Genomic DNA, 23,448 nt, shown 5'->3' on the forward strand with positions numbered 1-23,448 from the left:
CCCAAAACACCAAGATTCATCCAAAAAAACCCTCCCAGGGTTCCCTTCTCTGGTCTCTTCCCTTTGGGGTTCTGGAGGTCCCCCATGTCCGGGCTGTTGGGGGTCCTGTGTGTATTGGGGTCCCCCCTCTGGGCTGCCGGGAGTCCTGGGACTCCCAGGGGTCCCCCATCTCCTGTCTTCCCCCTCTGGAGTCCTGGGGTCCCCCCTCTCCGCAGCCCCCCGCTTAAGGATGTCGGGGGGGTTGGGAGTCACAGGGGTCCCTTCTCCCCTGACTCTACTTTGGGGTGCGGGTTCCCAGGGGTTCCTCCTCTCCTGTGCTCCCCCTTCTCCAAGCTGCCGGGGGTCCGGCAAATCCTGGGTTCCCTCCCTCCCCAGCTCCCTCCTTCAGTGTCCATGGGGTCTCCCCTGGCAGGAGGGGGTCCCGAGGGTCCCTCGTCTACGGGCTCCCCGTCTCAGGGTCCCAGAGGGTACCCCAGAAGATACCCCCTCTCCGTGCTCCGGGCTGGCAATGACCCAGGATGAACAACCCCCCCCTGCGGGGGGTGACACCTCTCATGCCCCCACCCATCACCGGGGCTCTGCCGGGAACCGCCACCGAGACCCCAAAAAAAACACCTCCAGGGGACCCCCAATATCCCCCCAAGGGGCATTTGCGGCTCAGCTTTAGAGTCCTCCAAGCCCCAAACATCCCTCCCCCCTCTCCCTCAAAACAAAAACAAAACACAAACAAAACAAAAAAAAAAAAAAAAAAAAAAAACAAAACAAACAAAAAACCAACCTCCAAGATATTTGGGGCGAGCTCCCCCTCCCCGCTCACCTGAGGAGCTCCCGGGGGAGCCTCTCGGCCTCTCCTTCTGCCCTCGCTGCTCGTCCCGCCCCTGCCTCCCCCTCCTCTTCTCCCTCCACTCCTGCTGCTCCGCCTCCTCCTTCCCCCTCTCCCCCTTCCTCCCTCCCTCCCCTCTCCCCCCTCTCTCCCTCTCCCCTTCCCCCTTCCGTGCCTTCCCCCTCTCCCTTCTCCCCTCCCTCTCCTCCCTCCCTCCTCCCCCTCCCTCCCTCTCTCTCCCCTCTTTCCCCCTTTCCGTGCCTTCCCCCTCTCCCTTCTCCCCTCCTTCCCTCCCTCCCTTCTCCCCTCCCTCCCTTCTCCCCTCCCTCCCTCCCTCCTCCCCTCCCTCCCTCCCTTCTCCCGCTCCCGCCGCTCCCGCCCATCCGGGCCCTCCTCAGTTCCTCCGGGCCGCGCTGGAACGGCCGCGATCAGGGGAGCCCCAGGCCGGGCCCCGACCCTCTCCCCCGACAGGTAATGCAGGGAGGGGGAACTGAGGGACACGGGGGCTTGGGGGCTGAGGGTCCCAGAGTCGAGGCGGGGGTGAGGAGAGGTGGGATGGTCGGGAAAGGGGGTGCAGGGGGGTATCGGTACGGGGTGAGGGGGTGCAGGGGGGACACGGTGCTGGGGAAGGGGGTTTCCAGGAAAAGGGGATGCACGGGCTTGGAGACGGGGGATGGGGTGGTCCCGTGCCCAGAAAAGGGGGATCGGGGGTCCCTGGTGTCAGGGAAAGGGGGGTCGCGAGGTGGGGAGACGCGGGATGGCTGTGAAGGATTTCAGGGGGTCCCTGATAAGAAGCAAAGGGGGTCTCGGAAAGGGAGGAATGGGTATCAAGTGGAGTCCCAGAGTTAAGGAAAGGGGGAGTCTGGGAGAAGTGGGATGGGCAGGAAAGGGGGGCAGGGGGATCCTACAGTCAAAGAAAGAGGGGTGTGGGGGCTGGAAAACTGGGAATGGCCTGGCAGGGGGTCCCAGTGCCTGGGAAAAAGGGGTGCAGGGGGACCCTGACAATAATAGTGAAGAGCAGGAGGAAACAATGGGATGAGGCTCCAAAGTGCTGATTTCCAGCAGCAGGAAGGTGGGGAGAAGGCAGGGAAGTGCCCCTAAGGAATGGGATCCCGGAGCAGATCTGCTGGTCAGGGCCAGAGTGGGAACTGGGAACAAGGATTTTGGGAATGCAGAGCAGAGGGAGGGGGGTTGCCCTGTCAATCCTGCGCTTCCTAGAGCCCAGTAACTCCCAATATGAGCCCAGTCACCTCCAGTATAAGCCCAGTTGCTGCCAATATATCCCACTTGCCCATTCTATGGTCCCCAGCATAGTGTTCCCAGTATGAGTCCAGTATGATCCCAGCCCCCCAACAGGGTTCCAGTTACTCCCAGTTGCCCCCAGTGTAGACATAGTCACTCCCAGTGTTGTCCCAGTCACCACCAGTATGGTTACAGACGCTCCCAGTGTGGACCCAGCTTCTCTCAGTATGATCCCAGTTACCCCAGCTGTGGTCTTACTACTGCATGCATCATTCCAGTATCTGCCAGTTGATCCCAGTTGCTCCCAGTGTGTCCCAGGCTGGGTCCCAGCATGATCCCAGTAGCTCCCAGCAACCCCAAGTAAGACCTTATTCACACCCACTGTAACCCCAGTCACTCCCAGTATGATCCCAGTTGCTCTCTGTCGAGACCAATATAATCCCAGTCATCTCCAGTATGATCCTAGTCACTGCCCACCACTCCCTGTATGATCCCAGTATGATGCCAGTCACTTGCAGTCACTCCCAGTATGATCCCAGTTGCCTCCATCGTGGTTGTATTTGTTCCCAGTATCAACCCAGTCACTCACAGTGTGATGCCATTTGCTCCCAGCATCGTCCCAGATGCTGCCAGTCACCCCCAGTATGATCCCAGTCACTGCCAAGTAGTTCCAGTACTGTCCCTGTCACTCCCAGTTTCTCCCAGTATGAGCCCAGTTGCCCCCCACATGGTTCCAGTTGCTTCCTTTCACCCCCACTGTGGTTCCAGTCACCTCCAGCGTGCTCTCTGTCACTCCCAGTTGCTTCCAGCATGATCCCACCGGTACAAGCTAGTTCTTACTTCCTCCTCGTGAGAATTCATTTACCAGTCCTATTCTTTTGATTTTCATTCGAAGATCTCGTGGTTCGGATGTAACAGTCCACTTTGGGGAAGACAATTCCACCGGTCCTTTAACCCGCGACGCACGAGTCCAGCCTCTTTCAGCAGTACGAATTGCTGTATCTGTGGTAATAAGAACAACAAAGGGCCCTTCCCAACGAGGGGTTAATGAGGATTCCTTCCAGGTCTTTATTAATACCTGATCTCCAATTTGAGTCTTATGTATTGCTATGTCTAAAGGAGGTCTCTGAGGTACTAATCCTTCTTTTCTTAACTCCTGTCTTCTCTTCATTAATTCAGTTATACATTCCCTTAGAAAAGTATCTTCTATTTTTGGGTTCTAGAGGGCTACCAAAATCATATGGCATCCCATATATCATTTCAAATGGTGAGATCCCTGTATCAGCACGCGGTTGGGTCCGAATATACAATAGAGCTAATGGTAAACATTTTACCCAATTCATTTTAGTTTCCATCATCAATTTAGTTAAGTGCTTTTTAATTTCTCCGTTCATCCTTTCAACTTTACCAGAACTTTGTGGGTGCCAAGGTGTGTGATACTCCCACTTAGTTCCAAAAAGCTCCGTTGTTTCTTTAATTATTTAGAGGTAAAATGTGGTCCCCTATCTGAATCTACGATGGTTACAATACCATATCTCGGAATTATTTCTTCTAATAAAATCTTAATTACTGTTTGGGCCGTACATCGTGCTACAGGAAAAGCCTCTACAAAATGAGTAAGATGGTCTGCTAATACTAATAAGTAACAATACCTCCCTACTTTAGGTAATTCGGTAAAGTCTGCTTGTATTTTCTCAAAAGATCTTTTAGGTATCTCTCAGCCTCCTTGAATTCTTTCTCTCAGTTGCCTTTTGTTCACTTTTTGGCAAGTTATGCATCCCTCTAGAATCCTTTTGCAATTCCATATGCCCCAACACAAACATATTTGTTTTTGAATTGATCTATTAAGGTTTGTGTTCTCCAATGTGTTTGTTCATGTAATTTAGCCATAATCTTTTGAGCAAGGCCCTTTGGGAGTATTTCCCGACCATCGGGTAACATCCATTTATTATATTCTTCTTTTGCCTCTACTTGTTGTAATTTTTCTTTTTCTTGCTTGCTAAAGCTTTTAGGGAGATTTAAATTTTCGGGGTTTGAGTTATTTAATACTAATAAAGCTGCTCTTTTTGCTTCTTCATCTGCTAGGTTATTTCCCCTAACCATGGCCTTTAGTCCCTTTTGGTGGCTTTTTACGTGTACTACAGCGACTTTTTCTGGCTTCCTCAAAGCTTTTAAAGTTTCTTTTATTAAAGTATCATGAATTAATCCCTTTCTCTGTGCATTTATTAGTCCCTGTTCTTCCCAAATTTTCCCGAAGGTGTGTACTATTCCAAAGTCAGTAAATATTGTTCCCACCTTTCCCTCTAACTGGTGTAAGGCCCTTAATAAAGCATATAATTCACAAGCCTGGGTTGACCATGTTTTATCGAGAGGTCCAGATCCTCTTACTCGAAATGTAATCCCATCTATCACAGCATACCCTGATTTTTGATGTCCATCTACGACTCTTGATGAACCATCTATGTATAATTTTTCGCCTTCCTCCAATTCTTCTTCCTCTAGGTCTTCCCTAATTTTAGCCTGGAGATCGACTACTTGCAAACAATCATGTACTAGTTCTCTTTCCGGTTCCCCATATAAGAATTGGGCCGGATTTTGCAAATTCATCATCTCTAATTCTAACTTAGGTGAGTGTAGTAGGATACTTTCATATTTTAGCAAGCGACTATCTGTTACCCATTTATCAGCTTTTTGTTGTAAGATTCCCCTTATATTGTGAGGGGTGAAGACCTTCAACTCCCCTCCAAAGGTTACCTTTCTGGCTTCTTCTACTAATAAAGCTGTTGCTACAATAGCTTGCACACAAGTAGGCCACCCTCGACTTACTGGATCTAGTAATTTAGAATAGTACCCCACTGGTTTCTTTTGTCCTGCCCATGTTTGAGTTAAGACTCCATGGGCTGTCCCATTTTCAGTATTCACAAAAAGATAAAATGGTTTTTGGATATCGGGCGGACTTAATACCGGAGCATTTATTAGATCTTCTTTGAATTTCTTTAATTGCTCCTCATCTTCATAATTCCATTTGATTAATCTGTCCTTTGTTAATTTTTCATATAAGAATTTAACTTTACTGCTATAGTTTTCAATCCATTGTCGGCAGTACCCCAATAATCCAAATAATTATCTGTCTTTTGTTTTTAGGTGCCTGCAAAGACAGAATTCTGAGTACTCATTCGGGGTCCAGTCTCTTGTGTCCCTTACTTAACCAATGTCCTAGATATTTAACTTCTTCTTCAGTAAACTGTAACTTTGATTTTGACACTTTCAATCCTTTTGAATTCAAAAAGTTTAGTAATCTAATACTCTCTTCTCTAACTGCCTCTGGGTTCTCTCCCACAATTAGTAAGTCATCTACATATTGGATTAGCACAGTACCTTGGTGTGTCTCAAAAGATTCCAATAATTGTTCTAAAGCTTGTCCAAATAAGTTGGGGGATTCTGTGAACCCCTGGGGTAAAACTGTCCACCTCAACTGTTGCTTTCGGTGGGTTTCAGGGTCTTCCCATTCGAAAGTAAAATAGTCTCTGCTTTCTTCCTTAAGGGGACAAACCCAAAAGGCATCTTTCAAGTCTATTACACTGTACCATTTATGGTCAGGGGTGAGTTGATTCAGTAAAGTGTATGGGTTAGCAACTACTGGAAATCGGGTGACTGTTCTTTTATTTACTTCTCTCAGATCTTGTACTAATTGATAAGTTCCATCAGGTTTTCTTACTGGTAAAATAGGGGTATTACGTGGTGACATACAAGACTCCAATAGTCCCTGTGTTATAAGCTTTTCTATAGTAGGTTTTAATTCTACCTTTCATTTATAGGAAATAGGGTATTGTCTTACTCTAATTGGTTCCTCAGCATTCTGAATAACAACCTCAAATGGTTTTATATTTAATTTCCCCACAGAGTCTGGAGTATACCAGACTTCAGGGTTTATTCTGCTTCAGGGACTAACAAAAATGATCCCACAACATATTTCTTAGGAGTCTCTATTTCTACATTTTTAATAAGGGGTACCCTAAATGGTTCTCCTTTTGCCCCTATAACTTGTACTGAATCTGAGGATGCTACACAGCCCCAAGGTATTTTCTGAACAGTTGATCTCTCTGCTCCTGAGTCCGCTAAGGACTCAATCTCTTGTTACTGGGGACCTAATTTTAATTTTATCACGGGCTCTGTATTTGTCCAGGTCCCCAGCAAACAGAGCCCCTGACCCCCTAATCTTCTTGAAATACTTGCTCATCCTGCATACCCTTCCTACAATTCCTTCTCAAATGTCCTTTCTTGCCACAGTAATAACATTCTGCTTCTGTCTGACCTGTCTGTTTTTGGTTATTTGGGACTGCTCGTTTGTCAGACCCACGAGGGGTCCCACGTCTTTGCTTATAATTCTCTTTCCTTCCCTCCCTCACTGTTGTCATAAAAATCCTTGCCTGTTTCTTTTGACTTTCTTCATCCCTTCGTACATATACCTTCTGAGCCTCTCTCAATAATTCATCTAACCCTCGCTCTTGCCAATCCTCAATTTTCTCTAACTTCTTTCTAATATCCTCCCATGATTTTGCTACAAACTGTGTTTTAAGTAAAGCTTGCCCTACTGGAGTGTCAGGGTCTAGACCCGAGTAGAGCTGTAGGCTCTTTCTTAACCTTTCCAACTAGTCAGTAGGAGTCTCATCCTTTTTCTGTTGTTCTCTAAATGCCTTATTAATGTTCTGTCCCCTGGGGACAGCTTCCCTGATGCCCTGCACTATGATTGTCCATAAATCCGACATATGATTCCTATGGGCTGGGTCCTGGTTGTCCCAGTTGGGCCTCTGAAGGGGCCACTTTACGTCCGCAGCTGGTCCTTGCTGATGTCTTTGGTTCCAATTTCTCATCCCCGCCCTTCTAATCATTTCCCGTTCCTCAGCTGTAAATAATATTCCTAATATTGCCTGCATTTCATCCCATGTGTATGTATTAGGACCCAAAAATTGATCAAACCTCTCAGCTACACCGAGGGGGTCTTCTAATAAGTTCCCCATTTCCTTTTTAAACTCTCTAACGTCCCCTGAATTTAAGGGGACCGACACGAATCCCATCCCTTGTTGGCGTCCTCCCATGGCAATCTCCCTTAAAGGGTATAACTGCATTTGTTCAGTAACCGGGAGTGTGGATGGGGAAGTAGTATCCAGGGAAGAGAGTTCCTGTACCGCGGCAGGAGAGGAGGGACAGTCTCACACCAGGTTGGGGGCGGTGGGTAAGGTGGCAGTTCCCGCGCCGTGGCAGAGGGGGCAGGACAAAAAGGCGGTTTCCGCGCCACAACAGGGGGAACGGGACAGGATGGCGACAGGGCTGATCCTGCTGTAGCAGTGGGCTGAGGGGTCATTACGGGAGCAGGTACAGGTGGGATGTATGGAAAATTCCCAAACAGGGTTCTAGTGTCTGACCTTATCCATATACTAGCATACTTGCTCTCTTGTGAACAGAAGGGTTCCTTACTAATTACATAAATGTAGTCCTCAAACGCGCCATATACTGGCCAATATAAATGATCTAATCTTATCTGTTTTCCTCCCCAGACTTCCATACAATAATGTACCATCTTTTCCCTTGACTTCTCTCTTCCAGAGGGATAATTATTCCAATATTTTATCATTATTCCCAAGGGACTATCTGGGGGTATACCAGGCAATTCCAACTCAAAATTGCCCATGGGAGAAAAAAATCTACTCATCATTTGTCCCATCTTCCGAAAGTGCCTTCTCACACACGCACACTCGTTTCCCCTCATTCGTGGCTTATGCCCTCACAGGCGATAAGAACCGCACTAATAGAAGGTCCACACTCGCTTCGTCCCAATGGACGTCTCAATCGTTTGCACTCCGGGAATCCTTTGTCCCCGACCGAACGGAACCGCAAACACTTACTCACTCCTGAGTCTTCACTCGGATCTCCGGGAATCTTTTTATTCCCGACCAAACGGAATCGCAGATACTCACTTACTCTTGAGTCTTCGTTCGGATCTTCATGCACAAAAATTACAGGGAACTGCAGTATATTCTTTTGCTCATTTGTCTTAAATCTCAGTCGGATATCCAGAGTCTGTACTGCAGGGGACCCTCCCCAGGACCATCCAAACGGAGATGGTGGCGCCCTCCTGGAGCTGGAGTCCCGCAGCACAGAGGATCTGGGTCCGAGTCACGGCACCAAATTGTTATAGTCACCAGACCACAAACATAAAATTTAAAATATTAAAATTTATTAAAGGCGAATGAGCAAAACAGCACTGGGCGACTGGGGGAGTCTCCTGCCCCGCCAACGGTTCACGCACCAAAAGGCTAGCACCGGTCTTTTATATGTGCCACTATCCCCTCCTCCTTCAGGTGCTCCTCGGATGAAGGCAGGTCCCGGATGAAGGCGGGAAGGTGGCAGGTTCTCCTCCCCCAGCTCCCCTGGATGACTCATTTTGCCCACATCTTTACAGGCACATTTAAAGCTTACATTCAGAACTTGCTTAACATAATAAGATATAGCTTGTCATAGTAACATAACATTGTGGTTTGACACCTGCAATTCAAACTAACCACCAACCCCTAACATTACAAAGTTAATTTGATTAGCAAATTATCTACCTTTGCTTTTATTAACTATTACAGTCAGTGTGGTCCCAGTAACCCCAGTCACCTCAAGCATGATCTCAGTTGCTCCCACTATATCCCAGTTGCCCATAACATGATCCTGGTTGCCCCCAGCATGCTCCTTGTCACTCCCAGTATGATCCAAGTCACCGTTAGTATGATCCCAATTGCCCCCAGCATGGTTCCAGTTGCTCCCTGTTCTTCACAGTGGTTTCCCTGTTGCCTCTAGTGTAGTCCCAGTGTGATCCCAGTCTCTCCCAGCATGGGCCCAGTGTCACGGTGGGAGTGAGAGGCTTAGACAAAAGTCATTCAGAAGTGCTGCCGTTGAGTCCCGAGGAGCAGAAAGGACTCCCAGGTTTCCTAAAGCCCTGCTGGGAGAAGAGCCCGAGTGCAGCTGAATCCAATCTCAGCCTCGGATTGTGCTAGCATTTAAGGAATTACAGAGGTGTGACTGAACTACTTTTGTCCCACAGGTTTTAATAATTGGCAAAATGAGAATATTTATATAAAATAATCATTTATTATAAAAAATGATCAGATGAAAGATCTTAATCAGAATTACTTACTACACAATATAAAGGCTAAAACTACCAGTAGTGTAGTATAAGACAGGATAGTGCACTATATTGAAGCAATTATCGAAGCAGTTATATTAAAGCCAGCAAAAAGGAAATAATTATTAATTAGAGATGGATGTAACTCCCCCAGACCAATGCTTCTGGGGAGATCTCTGCTCTCACCCTGCAGGAGTGACCTTGGGGGTGTCCCCAGCCAAAGGAGCAATCTCCACACTTACACCCCCAGGAGGGTTATGTCAGAAGAACCTGACTGTGAGAGGGGACTGGACTTTAGTATAAGGTGATTGACTCAAGTCACGCATTTACAGCCCCTCGAGCAGCTGATCTGACTCAAAGTCTGGTGAACCAGGATGGGTTTAGCACAAATAACACCAAGGCAACACCAGCAGTTGATGGTTTGCATCCTGTGCATTCTCTGATTGGATTTTAGGTTTGATCAGGGGTAGGCTCTCCTGCCACACCCAGTCACACCCACTTGCCCTCAGTATAGATCCAGTCACTCCCACTTGCTCCCAGTTCCTTCCAGTGTGGTCCTAGTCATTCCCAGTATGTTTACAGACACTCCCTGTATTATTCCAGTCCCTTTCAGTCACTCCCAGTATGATCCCAGTGTGTCCCAGTGGCTCCCAGGATGAGCCCAAAGCTGTTGGAACACCTGGAGGCCCCACCCAGGGGAGGTCCCTGCAGGTTCTGTGGCTGCAGAAGAGCCCCAAGAAGCCGAGGTCTCCCCAGAGCCCCCCCAGGCAGCAGAAGGTGGTGACAACTCTCCAGCCCGGGGTCCCGGGAGCACCGAGGGGTCTCCAGCCCGACCCCCCAGCAAGGGGCTCCCACAGCCCCTCCTGCTGCCCCCAAAATCCCTCGGAATCCCCCATTCTCCATCTCTGTATTCCCCCCTCCAAGATCTCCAGGCTCCTGAGGAGAGCCCAAAGGGGTGGAAATGCCCACCCAGGGGGACCATAACCCCCAAATTTTGATCTCCAGCCAACCCTTTTGCCCCTTTTCCTGTTCTTTTGCCCTTCCTGGGATGCCCCCAGGGGGTGGAAGCAGCCCAGGGCCCAGCACTGTCCCATCCCCACCTGCCCCAACTCCATCCCTGCTCCTCCCACGGGATGGGATGGGTTTGGGGGGAAGGGGGCACCAAGGGTGGGCACTGGGCCTGGGGGAGGAGGAGGAGGGATGGAGAAAGGAGTGGGAGAAAGGGTGGAGGTAGGAGAAGAAGGAGGTGGGGTTGGGGAGGAGAAGGAGGAGGAAGAGCAGAAGAGGAGGAGCAAGAGGAAGGGGAAGGATAGAGGAGGTGGGGGGCAGGAAAAGGAGGAAGAGGAGGAACAACCATCACAACTCCTCCCACCCTGAAAGCATCTCCCCTCCTGCATCTCACAGGTGACTGGGGAGGGGGAGCTCACCCCAGATATCTTGGGGGAGTCTGTGTTGGATTTTTTGGGGGAGAGGATGTTTGGAGCTTAAATACTTCAAAATGAACTGCAAATGCCCCTTGGGGAGATACTGGGGGGGCCCCAACAGGTGGGGTTTTTTGGTGGGGATCCACAGCAGGTGCCAGCAGGCAGGAGCCACATGTCCCAACTCGGGGTGGGGGGGAGGGCACCAGTTTTGGGGACCTCCAGCAGACCCAGGTGGGGAACCCCGGGGCCCCCCAGAGTGGGGAGAGTGGAGAGGGGTGACACTGGAGCTGGGGAACCCCCAGCAGCCTGGAGAGGGGGGGAGCACAGAGATGGGGGGAACCCTGAGACGTGGCAGCCCCAAGAGGAGAAACTCTGGAGGGGGGAACCTCTGGGATACTGAAACTGGAGCCTGGAGAGAGAGGACCTCCAACAACCAGGAGAGAGGGGACCCCTGGGAATCCAACACCCAGAATCAGAGAGTGAAGGAAGAATGGACCCTTTAACCCCCAACGCCCCTGGCATCCCTAAGCAGGACCATGGAGAGGGAGGAACTCCAGGACCCCAAAGTGAGGAGTCTGGAGAGGGGGCGCTCCTGGGATTCCCAAGGCCACTAGCAGCCTGGAGGGGGCAGGGATCCCGGAGAAGATGGACCCCCAATACACACAGCACCACGAACAGCCTGGATGGGGGGACCCCAGAACCCCAAAGTGGAGAAACCAGAGAGGGGCAACTCCTGGGAGGTTTTCATGGATACCATTCTAGGGATAGACTTGGGCAGGAGGAATCCCCAACCCAACGTGCTCACACCCTGTTTTTCCCACCAAAACAGGATTTCTCATTGCCAAACCCTTACTGGATGGAGGAGAAGATTGTGAGGAAGAAGAAGATGCCGCAGGACACCCAGGCAGGTGAGGAGGAAGTCAGTGCCCCTTTCCCCCTCTCTTGTTCTACGTCTCCCAGCCGAGCATCGCCCCCGGCTGCAGGACAACCCCGCTGGCACCACCGTCCTGCTGGGGCTGGATCTGGGGGATGTCCTTGGCCTTCCCTCTGGGCCAGAGGCAAATCCCCTGCCTCTCCTTCTTCCTTCCTGCCCCAGGCCCTGAGCTGAGGACGGAGAGCACAGAGGACAAATCCCCCCGGCAGAGCCTGCTGGGAGAGGCCGTTTTGAAGGGCTCCCCGGCACAGGAAGGCAGCGGGGAGGAAAAGGCCCGGAGATACCCCCGGAGGAGGGGCTGCAAAGCCAGCCCAGGGAGCTCTGAGGAGGAAAGACCCGGCCTGTGCCGGGAAGGCGACCAGAGCTTGAGCCAGAGCTCCGAGCTGGTGGTCCCTGAGCAGCCTCTGAGCAGGGAGAAGCCCTTCAGGTGCTTGGAATGTGGGAACAGCTTCAGCCGCAATTCCCACCTGATCCGCCACCAGCTGATCCACACAGGGAAATGGCCCTACACGTGCTTGGAATGCAGGAAGAGCTTCAGGTGCAGGTCTGAACTGGTTCTCCACCAGCACATCCACACTGGAGATAAGCCCTACAAGTGCTTGGAATGTGGGAAGAGCTTCAGCCACAATTCCCACCTGATCCGCCACCAGAAGATCCACACAGGGGAACGGCCCTTCAAGTGTTTGGAATGTGGGAAGAGCTTCAGAGACAGCTCTACCCTGATCCGCCACCAGCTGATGCACACAGAAAAACAGTCCTACCCGTGCTTGAAATGCAGAAAGAGCTTCAGGCACAGGTCTGAACTGGTTCTCCACCAGAGCATCCACACTGGAGATAAGCCCTACAAGTGCTTGGAGTGTGGGAAGGTTGTCAGCCACAGTTCCAGCTTGATCCGCCACCAGATGATCCACACAGGGGAACGGCCCTTCAAGTGCTTGGAATGTGGGAATAGCTTCAGAGACAGCTCTACCCTGATCCGCCACCAGCTGATCCACACAGAAAAACGGTCCTACCCGTGCTTGAAATGCAGGAAGAGCTTCAGGCACAGGTCTGAACTGGTTCTCCACCAGAGCATCCACACTGGAGATAAGCCCTACAAGTGCTTGGAGTGTGGGAAGGGTGTCAGCCACAGTTCCAGCCTGATCCGCCACCAGATGATCCACACAGGGGAACGGCCCTTCAAGTGCTTGGAATGTGGGAAGAGCTTCAGAGACAGCTCTACCCTGATCCGCCACCAGGGCATCCACACCAGGGATTAGCCTTACATGTCCTTGGAATGCAGGAAGAGCTTCAGCCACAGCTGGTGACCTACTGAAGTGCTGAGGCCTAAACAACAGGCCCTGAGCCGAAGTTGACCTCCAGATGAACCTTTCAGCCTGACGTACTTAGCCGTGTGTCCGCTCGTCAGCAAACTATGGACGCTTGTTAGTAAAATATGGACTACAATAATACTACACCTGTGTCAATATGTGTGCTTATTAGTAAGCTATATCTGTGTTCTCTCATTAGTGAATAACATTGGTATCTGTCCATTAATGAAATGTATATGTTTGTCAGCAAAATAGGACTGTATTTATCTTTCTGTACTTAGAGACTGGTCAAGGCCATGGAAATAGATCTCTGGCCTTGTTTGGCAGCAGATGGTTCAGGCTGACTCCCTTGGTTTTGCCCTGAAGCCCTGGCCAGGCTTTAGGTGAAACCCAAGGAGAGAAGGAAACCAGATATTTTCCACACTAGTGGTTATGTAAGTTGGTTTGTTCAACAGTATAAAAGCTGGACCCTCTCACAGCAAAGATGGAGACCCCCACCCTACGAGTGGATGGCCTGCGTGGGACTTCCCAGATCCCGAGAGGGGTTCTCTGACCCTTTGCTGTGACTGGGACTCCCCTGCTGACCTGCGGGTCTGGATGCTGATAACGTATCAGGATAACTGGTGATTTCTTAGTGACTGTAGGCAGTCTTTGTAGTCATGATGAGGTGCATTACTGAGCTTATCTTTTTGTGATTCTTTGCTGTTTTGCATAAAAGTAACTTTACGCACTTGTTCCTTAAGGTTGATGTCTGTGTCTCTCATGCTGACCCTCATCCCCTTGGCAAAACAACTCGAGATGTCACCGTGTGCTTGTCTGTGACCTTTCTCCTTCTGAGCAGTGAGAGGTTTGACCTTGACTGGACACCAGGTGTCCACACAAACCACCCAACCCCTCCAAAGGGAAAGGGAAGTGTCGCAGGTCGAGGTAGGATAGCAACATGGTTTCATGATATCAGCTCTTTATTACAACAGTGTAGCTACTCTAATACAGTTCTAGGTGACACGTGTACACACAGCATTGGTTTACCACTAACATAACAACTCATGATTGGACACACAGCCACATGTCTGAACACAATAGGTCAGCATTCCTGACAGGAAACCCATTCTGTGTTACGGTCCTTACTGTCCGTGGCTGACCCTCTACCAGGTGTAGAAGTTCCATCTTCGGTATTTCAACTTACAGAGAGCCCAGAACCAGCTGGGCTCCCCCACAATTCCCCCTCTTTTGTATTATAGAAAATGCCAGCATCATCTAATACAGGGTCCTTGCATTAGAGACATGGCAATATCAATAATACAATACAACTACACACACAGGCAAAGAATCAACCCCAATAGTCCTTCTTTCATCAGTCCACAGGAATGGTATTCCTTCTTCTCATTTCTGAATGTCCATAAATGAGTCGTCCATGTAACTTGTGTGTGTGCAACAGGCAGGTAGAGAGCAGTCTGTTGGAGGATAAAAATACTACTCCTCAAAAGTTAGCTGAACAAGCAGGTATCCATCCTTTTTTTTTTTTCTTTCCCTTCTTTTTCTTTTTTTCCCTATTTTTTCCCTATTTTTTTCTATTTTTTCCCTTTTTTTAATTTTTTTTTTTCAAATTATTACTGGTAGTTTTTGACTTCTTAAAGCCTTTCAGTGCTTCTTCACTACGTGTGGAACTTTTGAACAAAGATTTGCCCGATTCATCCCACACAGATACACTGAAAGCAACTTTAGAAGTCATCTGGTATCCCTGGTCTCTGCTCTATATTGGCATTTTTGCAGGAGCAAGGCATCTAGCTTGATTCCATGTTCCTTCAGCAGTAACTGCTACATCTGGATGATAGAATCATCCTCTCTAGATAACGTGGAACCCATTATTCTCCGGTGGCTCACCTGTTTTAAACAGGTGTCTCATTATATATCTGAGCCGGCCCCTCTGCAACTCTCTTGTCGCTCTCAAAAGCTACACTGGAGTTTCCACCCCCTACGGTTCCTTCAGAGCTGTCTTTCTCCGTCCTCACTTGGGACGTGGAAAACCTTCTAGATTGCTTCAGGAGGTACTTATGTGAGTTACAAACAGAGCGACAAAAAACAAAGCCGAACGATGGCTGGAATGCTGATCTAAGCAGCCGAGAGTCGACAAACGGCGGTTGCCAGGATACAGAGATTTCACAACAGTCCGAGCCGAACGGGAGGGCGAGCAGCAGTTTGCCTGCCCGGTGGCTACAGGAGCAACGGAGCCGGGTCCACTCGGAACAGACGGCACTGCTGAGTCAGGGCACGTTCAGGGTGCGGTCTCAGCTTGCTCAGGGCACGACCAGGGGCATCCGGTGAAAATGGAGGGACGCGAACCAGGCACGGAGCAGGGTGGAGCACTGCACAGAGCCGGGATGTCAGGAGAGGCGCTGCGCAGTTTACGTACAGCAGCACGCTGGTCGCATTCACAGCCACGCAGTTTCCATAGGGCTGTGGCTGGGACGCGGAGCGAGATGGAGCAGGGCAGCCCTGTGGGAAGGCTGGGAGCGGAGCGGAACCGACAGGGATTGGACCTGCAGGGTTAGGTGTGTGCCCGATAATTTACGCACAGCAAAGGCAATGCCTCAGCAGCAGAGAAAAAATGTCAGCAGCAGCGACAAGGAGAGCTCAGTGGCATACGATATCTCCAGCTGAGAAGCGGTGAAATGGATCAGGGGGGTCAGCGACCGTCTGGTCCTCCCGTCGGCAGCTTCCTGAGAAATCCGCCAGTACAATCTCTGAGCAATTCTTCGTTCGCTTCAAAATCGTCTTGTCAAGTTCTCTTCTATCTTCCCTCACAATCACGTCGGGGTCACCATATGTCACGGGTCGAGGTGGGATAGTGACATGGTTTCACAATACCAACTCTTTATTACAACAGTGTAGCTACTCTTATACAGTTCTAGGTGACACGTGTACACACAGCATTGGTTTACCACTGACATAACAACCCATGATTGGACACACAGCCACATGTCTGAACACAATAGGTCAGCATTCCTGGCAGGAAACCCATTCTGTGTTACGGTCCTTACTGTCCATGGCTGACCCTCTACCAGGTGTAGAAGTTCCATTTTCGGTATCTCAGCTTACAGAGAGCCCAGAACCAGTTGGGCTCCCCCACAGGGAAGAGGGGAGAAAGAAAAGTTAAAACAAACTCGCTAAGAAAAAGGCAGTTTATATTTACATGGAGAAGGGAAAAGCTAAAAAACTAAAACTAATGCACTACAAATACTGCAAAAAGAACCAACAGTAAAATGTACTTCCCCACATGAAGAGGAGCGTCCCCTCCTCTGAGACAACAGTTGTCTGTTCAGCTAGCTGTCCTGGAAGAGGGGAACTTCCTCCTCTTCTCTCTCTTTTATATCTGAGCTGCCCTAACATGGTCAGTAGGAGCCAGGTGACCTGCTTCCATGACTGGGAAGAGAAAATTTGGTTTGACGAAACAAACCCACTACGAGCAGGCTGGAGTCACCTCTGATTGGAGCCCCTGTTACTGTGTGTGCCTTAACAGATCTTTAGGACCCCAGAGACCCAAGGTCTTGGTGTAGATCTGGATCCCCCCATTCTCACACAGGATCTTCTCAGCTCTGGAATCTCTTCCTCAGCTCCAGGCTTTCCTCAGTTCGGTGTTTTCGGCACAGCCAGGGCCGTTCCCCACTGGCAGTGACCTCCAGCACCAACATCACCGATCCTTGATGACTTCCCAGAAATCAGAACCTGACATTTCCCTCAGACACTTCCCAAGCCCCGCCCCTTCCTTCCCATTTCTGGACTTCGGGGTGCAAATAGACCCCTAAACCATCGGGATTTGGTACATCCTTAAAGATGGATAATTCTGGAATGTGCCCGGGAATATCCGTGGCGGGGACTGGCACAGGTACCTGGGGTGCAATACCTGCTGCCACCTGCGGGAGGTGCCCTGGGCAATGAAGGGGCATGGAACTGGTTCATTTGGTTTAACTGGTTTAATTCTACAAATGAACTGGTTTAATTTGTTTAGCGGGTTTAATTCTCTAGTGGAACTTCTCTAAGTGGTTTAATTCTCTAATGGAACTGGTTTAACTGGTGTAGATGGTTTAATTCTCCAATGTAACTGCTTTCACTGGTTTGACTGGTTTTATTCTCCAATAAAATGGGACTGGTGTAACTGGTTTATCCAGTGTGACATCCCAGGAAACCTGTACCTTGGAATGGGGACAAACGACTCAAACAATGCACTGTTTGCAAAACCCCCAGTGGGGAATGGAGAAGTGGAGTCCTGCTGCTCTTGGGGTCGAGTGATGCTGGGACCAACTGGACTCATTGATCCCAAAATTTGAGAGGGAAGATATGGCAGAGCTGGGAAAATCACCAGCCAAAAGAAGAAACAAGTGACACCACTGAGAACTTCTCCAAAGCTGCTGAGCTGGCACAGCCCGACACACCTGACTGACAGACTTGCACTTTGTACTATAAAAGCCCAAATTTTAATGGAAGGATCTTCTGAATTATCCCTTCTTGGAGTGTGGAGATTCCTCCTCAGGAGGCCCCTCAAGGTCACTCCTGTAGCCACAGTTGTTGTTCTGGGTGAGTCACATCCAGCTCTGCCTGGTTTTGCCATTTTACTGTAATTGCTCCAATATTGCTTCCCAGTGCTCCGTACTCTACTGCAGTTGTAGCTCCTACAAGGTGCAGTAAATAATTCTGATTAAGATCCTTTTGTCTGATCCTTATCAGAATAAACCCTGTATATTTATATAAATGTATTTGCTTTACCATCCTTAATTCCATGGGATAAAGTTGCATGAAACCTCTCTGGGCTCCCTGCACACCCAGTCTCCCCCAGTCAGACCAGTTTCTCCCCTGGCCCCAGTGCCCCAGTGAGGGCCCTGAGTCCTTTGTGAGGTCAAGGATCCTCCCCATTCCCCACATTCCCACCCATCCTTGCCCTTTCCCACTTAATTTTGCCCATTCCAGTCGCTTCCTGCCCTCCAGGACACCCCTTGAAGGTCCCACTGGGATCTGGGAGAATGGGGGCCCAGGAGATGAGATTAAGGGGATTGGAGTCCTGGGATGCAGGTGCCAAGAAGGGGGTCCTAGGGAATGGGATTACCATGGGAATGAGGTCCTAGGGAATGGGGTTACCATGGGAATGGGGTTACCATGGGAATGGGGTTACCATGGGAATGGGGTCTTAGGGAATGGGATTACTATGGGAATGAGGTTACCATGGGAATGGGGGTCCTAGGGATGGGGAACAGTTGGGTGGGCACATGGATCACAGCTCCTTCCCTGTGGCCTCAGATTTTGGGCTGACCAGGGTCCTGTGCAGCCTCCCAGGGGGATCCTGGAGGCTCTGGGAGGCTCCAAGACTGTTCCCTCCCCCACCCTGCCCTGGAGCTTTTTCTTCTCTTTATTTTTCTTTTTCCATATTTTGGCTCATATTCTTATGTTTGGGTGTTTTGGAGGTCTTTGGCCTCATTTTTGGGGCCCTTGGGCTGATTTATGCCATCTTTGGGCCCATTTTTTGGATACTTTAGGCTGATTTTGGGGCGCTTTGGGCTCATTTGTGGGTGTTTCTGTTCAATTTCGGGGTGTTTGGGTGAATTGTGGGTATCTTTTGGCCCATCTTGGGGACTAAGTGCTCATTTTAGGGTTCTTTGGGCTGATTAGAGGGGTATTTTGGATCATTTTTGGGGTCTTTGGACAGATTTGGGGGGTGTTTCAGCTCAATTAGGGACTGATTGGGCTGATTTGGGGGACTTTGGGTTCACTTTTGGGGTGTTTGGGATGATTTTTTGGGTCTTTTATCTCATTTTCCAGGTCTTCAAATTGATTTTGGGGGTCTTTTGGCTCATTTTTGCCTCATTTTTGAGATGTTTGGGCTGAGTTTTGGGGTCTTTGGGGTCATTTCTTGGGTCTTTGGCTGTTCTTGTGATCTTTGAGCTGATTTTTGGGGTCCCAGAGACTCTGCCACTTTTGAGAAGAAAACAAAGATTATTCCTAAAAATGCCATCTTTTTAATTCACCACTGGGAAAAAAAGAGGAGTTCCAGGGATTTTCCTCCAAAACTCCTATTTCCAAGCCCTGTTTTGGGGCTCCAGCACAATTCTGGGACTCAAATTTAAAAACAACCCCTGGAAAGTGAAGTGAGAAGTCCCAAAAATGCAGACAAATCACCCACGAAATCCCACTTCCCTTTATATTTCTTACATTTTTTGACGTTTTTCCTGTTGGGGGGGGACTTTCCAGGGCTCAAATATCCCAGAAAACACCTCAAAAGGACTGAAAACAAGCAAAGAGAAGGGATTTGCATGGAATCGGGATCAGAGGTGAGGGGGGACCCCATAATATGGAGCTGGGAACCCCAAAATGTTGATTTTGGGAGGTGAGACCCTGAGATTTGCAGTAGGGGAGGGGGGAACCCAAAATGTGGATCTGGGAATTCAGCGGCCTCAAAATGAGGAGTTTGGGAGGGGGGACCCCAAAATTTGGAGCTGAGGAACCCCAAAATATATATTTGGGAAGAGAGGAATCCCATAATGTCGATTTTGAGAAGGGGGATCCCAAAATTTAGAGGGAGAGACCCCAAAATGTGCATTTTTGGGAACAAGGGAACCCCATATTTTAGTGTTTGGGAACAGGGGAACCCAAAACATGGAATTTGGGAATTAGAGACCCCAACATTTGGAGTTTGAGGGAGGACCACAAAATATGGAGTCTGGGAGCCCCAAAATTTGGATTTGGGAAGGGAATACAAAATTTGGAGGAAGAGAACCCCAAAATGTGGAGTTTGGAAAAGGGGGAATGTCAAAATATGGACCTGGGAATTGGGGAACTCAAAATGTGGATTTGGGAAATAAGAACCACCAAGATTTGGATTTTGGGAAGAGAGATCCCAAAATTTAGAGATGGGGAGTCCCAAGATGGGTTTTGAGGAAGAGGGATACCAAATTTTTGAGGGGTGGATCCCAAAATTTGGAGGGAGAGACTCCAAAATGTGACATTTGGGAATGGGGGCCCCAAAATGTGGGGTTTGAGGAGTCATGACCCCAGGGCTGCTGAAATTGTTGTGATTTTTGTTTGAATTTCCAGATTTTTCCACAGGCTCCAGCAGATCTGATATGATGTCACTGCTCCAGGTATGGCTGGGCTCAGGATTTGGGGATATTTTTGAAATTTTGAAGCATTTCAGGGTGAAAAGGAAGGGATTTTTTACTCCCAGCGTCAGAAAATTTTAATTCTTAAAAAAAATTTCAAAATTAAATGAAATTAATTGAATTAAATCCAAAATCAAGGAATTTGGGGGATTTCAGCCTAAAAAATCTGGGAAAAGGGGAATTTGGGATGTGGTAATTGGGATGGGAGGAGGTGATGCCTCCCATGGTCCCCCCTCCAGATCTTCCTCCTCTTACTTGGCCTTGGAATTCTGGGAATTCTGGGAAATCCAGCAGTGGAAGTGCCAGGAAGGAGCCTCCTGGACGCCCTCAGTGAGTCTTGGACCCTCTCAATCCCTTCCAGTCCCTCCCAGTTCCCTCCCTCCCAGTACATCCCAATGCCTCCCAGTTCCCCCCAGTCACTCCCAGTTCCCCCCAATCCCCTCCCATTATATCCCAGTTCCCTCTCAATATATCCCAGTCCCAACCCTGTCTATCCCAGTGCCCCCCAGTCCTCTCCCAGTGACTCCATTTCCCCTTCCAATAAATCCCATTTCATGCCCAGCCCCTCCCAATTCCCTCCCAGTGACACCAGTTCCCCCCAGTACATCCCAGTTCCCTCACAGTGTATTCCAGTTCCTCACAGTGCCCCCCAGTCCCCTCCCAGTGACCTCTGTCCTCTCCCAGTAGCCCAGTCACCAACCTTTGACCCTAATCCCAACCCAACCCCACCTATTCCAGAACATCCCTCCAGCCTGGGACAGAATTCCCGCTTTTTCCCAAAACCTCCTCCCCTTTTTCCAACCCCCCCCCCCATCACCTCCTCAGCCATTCCCACCTGGAAGCGAGACCAGGACCCCCCTTCCCACCTGCGCTGGGAGCCCTTCCGAGGCCGCCTGCCCCCCGACGCCGTGTCCAGCCGGAACCGCCGGACAGGCCGCCCAGAGTTCGTGTGTTCCACGACGCAGCACGGCTGCAATTCCGGCTCCTACGACCCCCTCAGGGGCCCCTACTGCTACTTCCCGAGGCGGGGATGGGAGGAGCGAACCCCCAGCTTCAACATCTTGGTCAACGCCGGCGGCTTCGAGGCCTTGGACTGGGTGGACGATTCCTTCGGCACCGTCCCGGAAAACGCCGTGGAGAGCTGCCCGTCGGTCGACGTCTTCGTGGGGCGGAGCCCGGACGGGCTGGGAAAGGTGTCCAAGGAGCACCGGGCGCTTTTCGTGGCGCTGGGAGGGGAGGAGGTTTGGTACAAGTGGTACCAAGTCCTGGTGGTCAAGACAGGCCCGTCCGACGTGTCCATCGTGGACGTCGCCTACAACCTGAGCGCGGCCCTGGAGCTCTCCGAGGACGTGGCCTTGGCCGAGGCTCCGGTGCGGAACGGAGGGTGCCGGGCAGCCCCGGCCTCCGCCCGCTTGGAAGAGGCCTCGGAGACGGAGCACTCGTGGCGCTCGGATCACCCCGCGCTGGCCTCGGTGCGGGGGGTGCTCTGGGCGGCCCCGCTGGTGCCCACCGGGACGGGCTGGGCCGTGGGCGATGTCACCTCCCTGCCGTGGGTTGGGGGGGCCAGCTCGGCCCGGTTCGTGCCCCACGGGCCCCACGAGGTGCGGGAGGAGGTGCCGGCGCACTCGGAATGCACCGCGGTGCTCCGGGGGCGCCGGCGGGACCTCCGGGTGCCGTTCACAGCCCGGCTGCACCGGGAATTCCGGGATGGATTCCAGCACAGCGTGGGGGTCGCTGGGTGGGCACAAACTCGGGTGGTCAGCGGGGTCAGCGCGGGGATTGAGCAGTGCCGGGAACTCGCCGGGGTCCCGCCGTGTCCAGCGTAGGGAGGGACCTATGCAGGCTGGATCCCAAAATTCCTCCCCAAAGATTTTTCCTGGTGTTTTTCCCCTAAATAATCCCGCACAATGCAACGGCAGCAACTTGGAATGCAGGGCAAGGCTTGGATTTGGTGGGTTTTCCCATATTTTGCTTTTTGTGACATGACCTTTATCCCTTTCTGGAAAACTTGCAAAAACGTGGCATTTTCTGACTGAATTTCCTGTTTTCCCCAAAAATTTGGGGGTATGGGGGGACCCTGGGACAGTGCAGGACGAGGGGTGGAGAGGGATTGGGAGTCCTGGAATGTTGGGAGAGGGGTCCCAGAGATCTGAGGGGGCCCAGGGAGCTTGGGGGGAACACAGGGATTTGGGAATACCCCGAATTTTGGATATGGGGGGGGGGAAGAAAAGATTTGGGGAGACCCCAAATTGCCTGAAGGAAGGGGGTGTCCCCAGAGAGCTGAGGGGGTCCAGGGGGCTGGAACCATCCAGACCCCCCTCTGGGTGCTGTTTGCAGTGGGAATTCCACACCGGCTCCAGGCACAGGGAGGGGGTTGGCTCCCTCAGACCTGCCCCTGCAGGGGGAGGGGTTCCCGACCCCCCTGCCATGAAAACCTGCAGGGAACCGAGATTGTCTGACCCTGGGAGCAACTTGGAAGGGGAACTTGGCAAGATAAATGTGGAGGTGGTGAGATGTGTCCTTGTGTGGGGGAAACTGCTTGGGAGTATTCTTCTCACGGGCAGTGAACACTTAAATAAAAAGTAAATACAGGGAAAAGTTACCAACAGGCATTTACTGCTGATGTAACAGGGTGTATAAACCGTGAGAGAACTGTAAGAAATGATTCCATCATTCCACACTCCTCGGGGTCCATGCCTGAGTGCGACACAAAAAACCATCAACGGGCCTCACAGAACCCCTGCTTGGGGTCGAATTGTTTTTTCTGCTCCTTGCAGGGCTCAGCTGACCACAAACAGGCCTTTTTCCCCCCCCAGGCAGGAAATGGTTTTGCAGCAGCTTCAAAGCTGTGAGAATCAAAGCCCAAGGGGTGGGTGGGACCCTCAGGTGCTACCTCATCTGGGCTGGACAGAGCAGGGACTGCAGATCCCCACGGCACTGGGGGTGGGGCTGGGGGATGGATTGGCCCCAAAGGTTGATGGCACTGCCTTCCAGGATTAGTGGGTTTGGAGCTTCTTCCTGCTGGGAGGTCCATTCCCAAACTGCCCTTTCCATGTTGGATCATCCAGGGGGGAGCAACAACGGAGAAGTCTGGGACATGTTTTCTCCAAAAAAACAATAAACCCAAAGCGTCTCAACCCCCCCAGTACAGAAACCCCCTGGCAAGGGGTGTGGGGAAAGGAACAGGACAGAGAGGGGAGCCCCCCAGCAGCCTCAGTCCCTCCACAGCAGCAATTTGAGGCCAAAACAGCCCTTTCCAGGAGGAAAAACCTTTTCCTTGGTGGTTTTTTTTCACTTATTTTCCTGATTTCTGCCTCCCCTGCCCCAAGTTCCCATCTTGGTGAGCACAGGGGGCACCTGAGCAGGTAACAGGCTGGGGGGACCCCGGGGGGGGGA

At 50.8% G+C, this 23,448-nt stretch overlaps 1 protein-coding gene across 2 annotated transcripts; it reads left to right on the forward strand.

Annotated features, from left to right (window-relative positions):
• The first annotated feature begins 1,809 nt into the window (after positions 1-1,809).
• On the forward strand, positions 1,810-22,076 carry LOC126650217 (zinc finger protein 501-like). Of its 2 annotated transcripts, XM_050334771.1 has the most exons (6): positions 1,810-4,692; positions 11,490-11,568; positions 19,145-19,224; positions 19,988-20,034; positions 20,292-20,382; positions 20,878-22,076. In XM_050334771.1, the coding sequence occupies exons 4-6, from the start codon at positions 20,017-20,019 to the stop codon at positions 21,876-21,878; spliced, it is 1,110 nt and encodes a 369-aa protein (XP_050190728.1). In that variant the 5' UTR covers positions 1,810-4,692; positions 11,490-11,568; positions 19,145-19,224; positions 19,988-20,016; the 3' UTR covers positions 21,879-22,076. The 2 variants fall into 2 exon arrangements, with proteins under 2 accessions (XP_050190728.1, XP_050190727.1); XM_050334770.1 differs by lacking the exons at positions 19,145-19,224; positions 19,988-20,034; positions 20,292-20,382; positions 20,878-22,076 and adding an exon at positions 11,757-13,713 and having other exon boundaries at positions 1,840-3,196.
• The last annotated feature ends 1,372 nt before the right edge of the window (positions 22,077-23,448 follow it).

This window comes from Myiozetetes cayanensis, unplaced genomic scaffold (assembly GCF_022539395.1).
Source record: "Myiozetetes cayanensis isolate MyiCay16 unplaced genomic scaffold, myiCay2020 scf59, whole genome shotgun sequence".
NCBI lineage: Eukaryota > Metazoa > Chordata > Aves > Passeriformes > Tyrannidae > Myiozetetes > Myiozetetes cayanensis.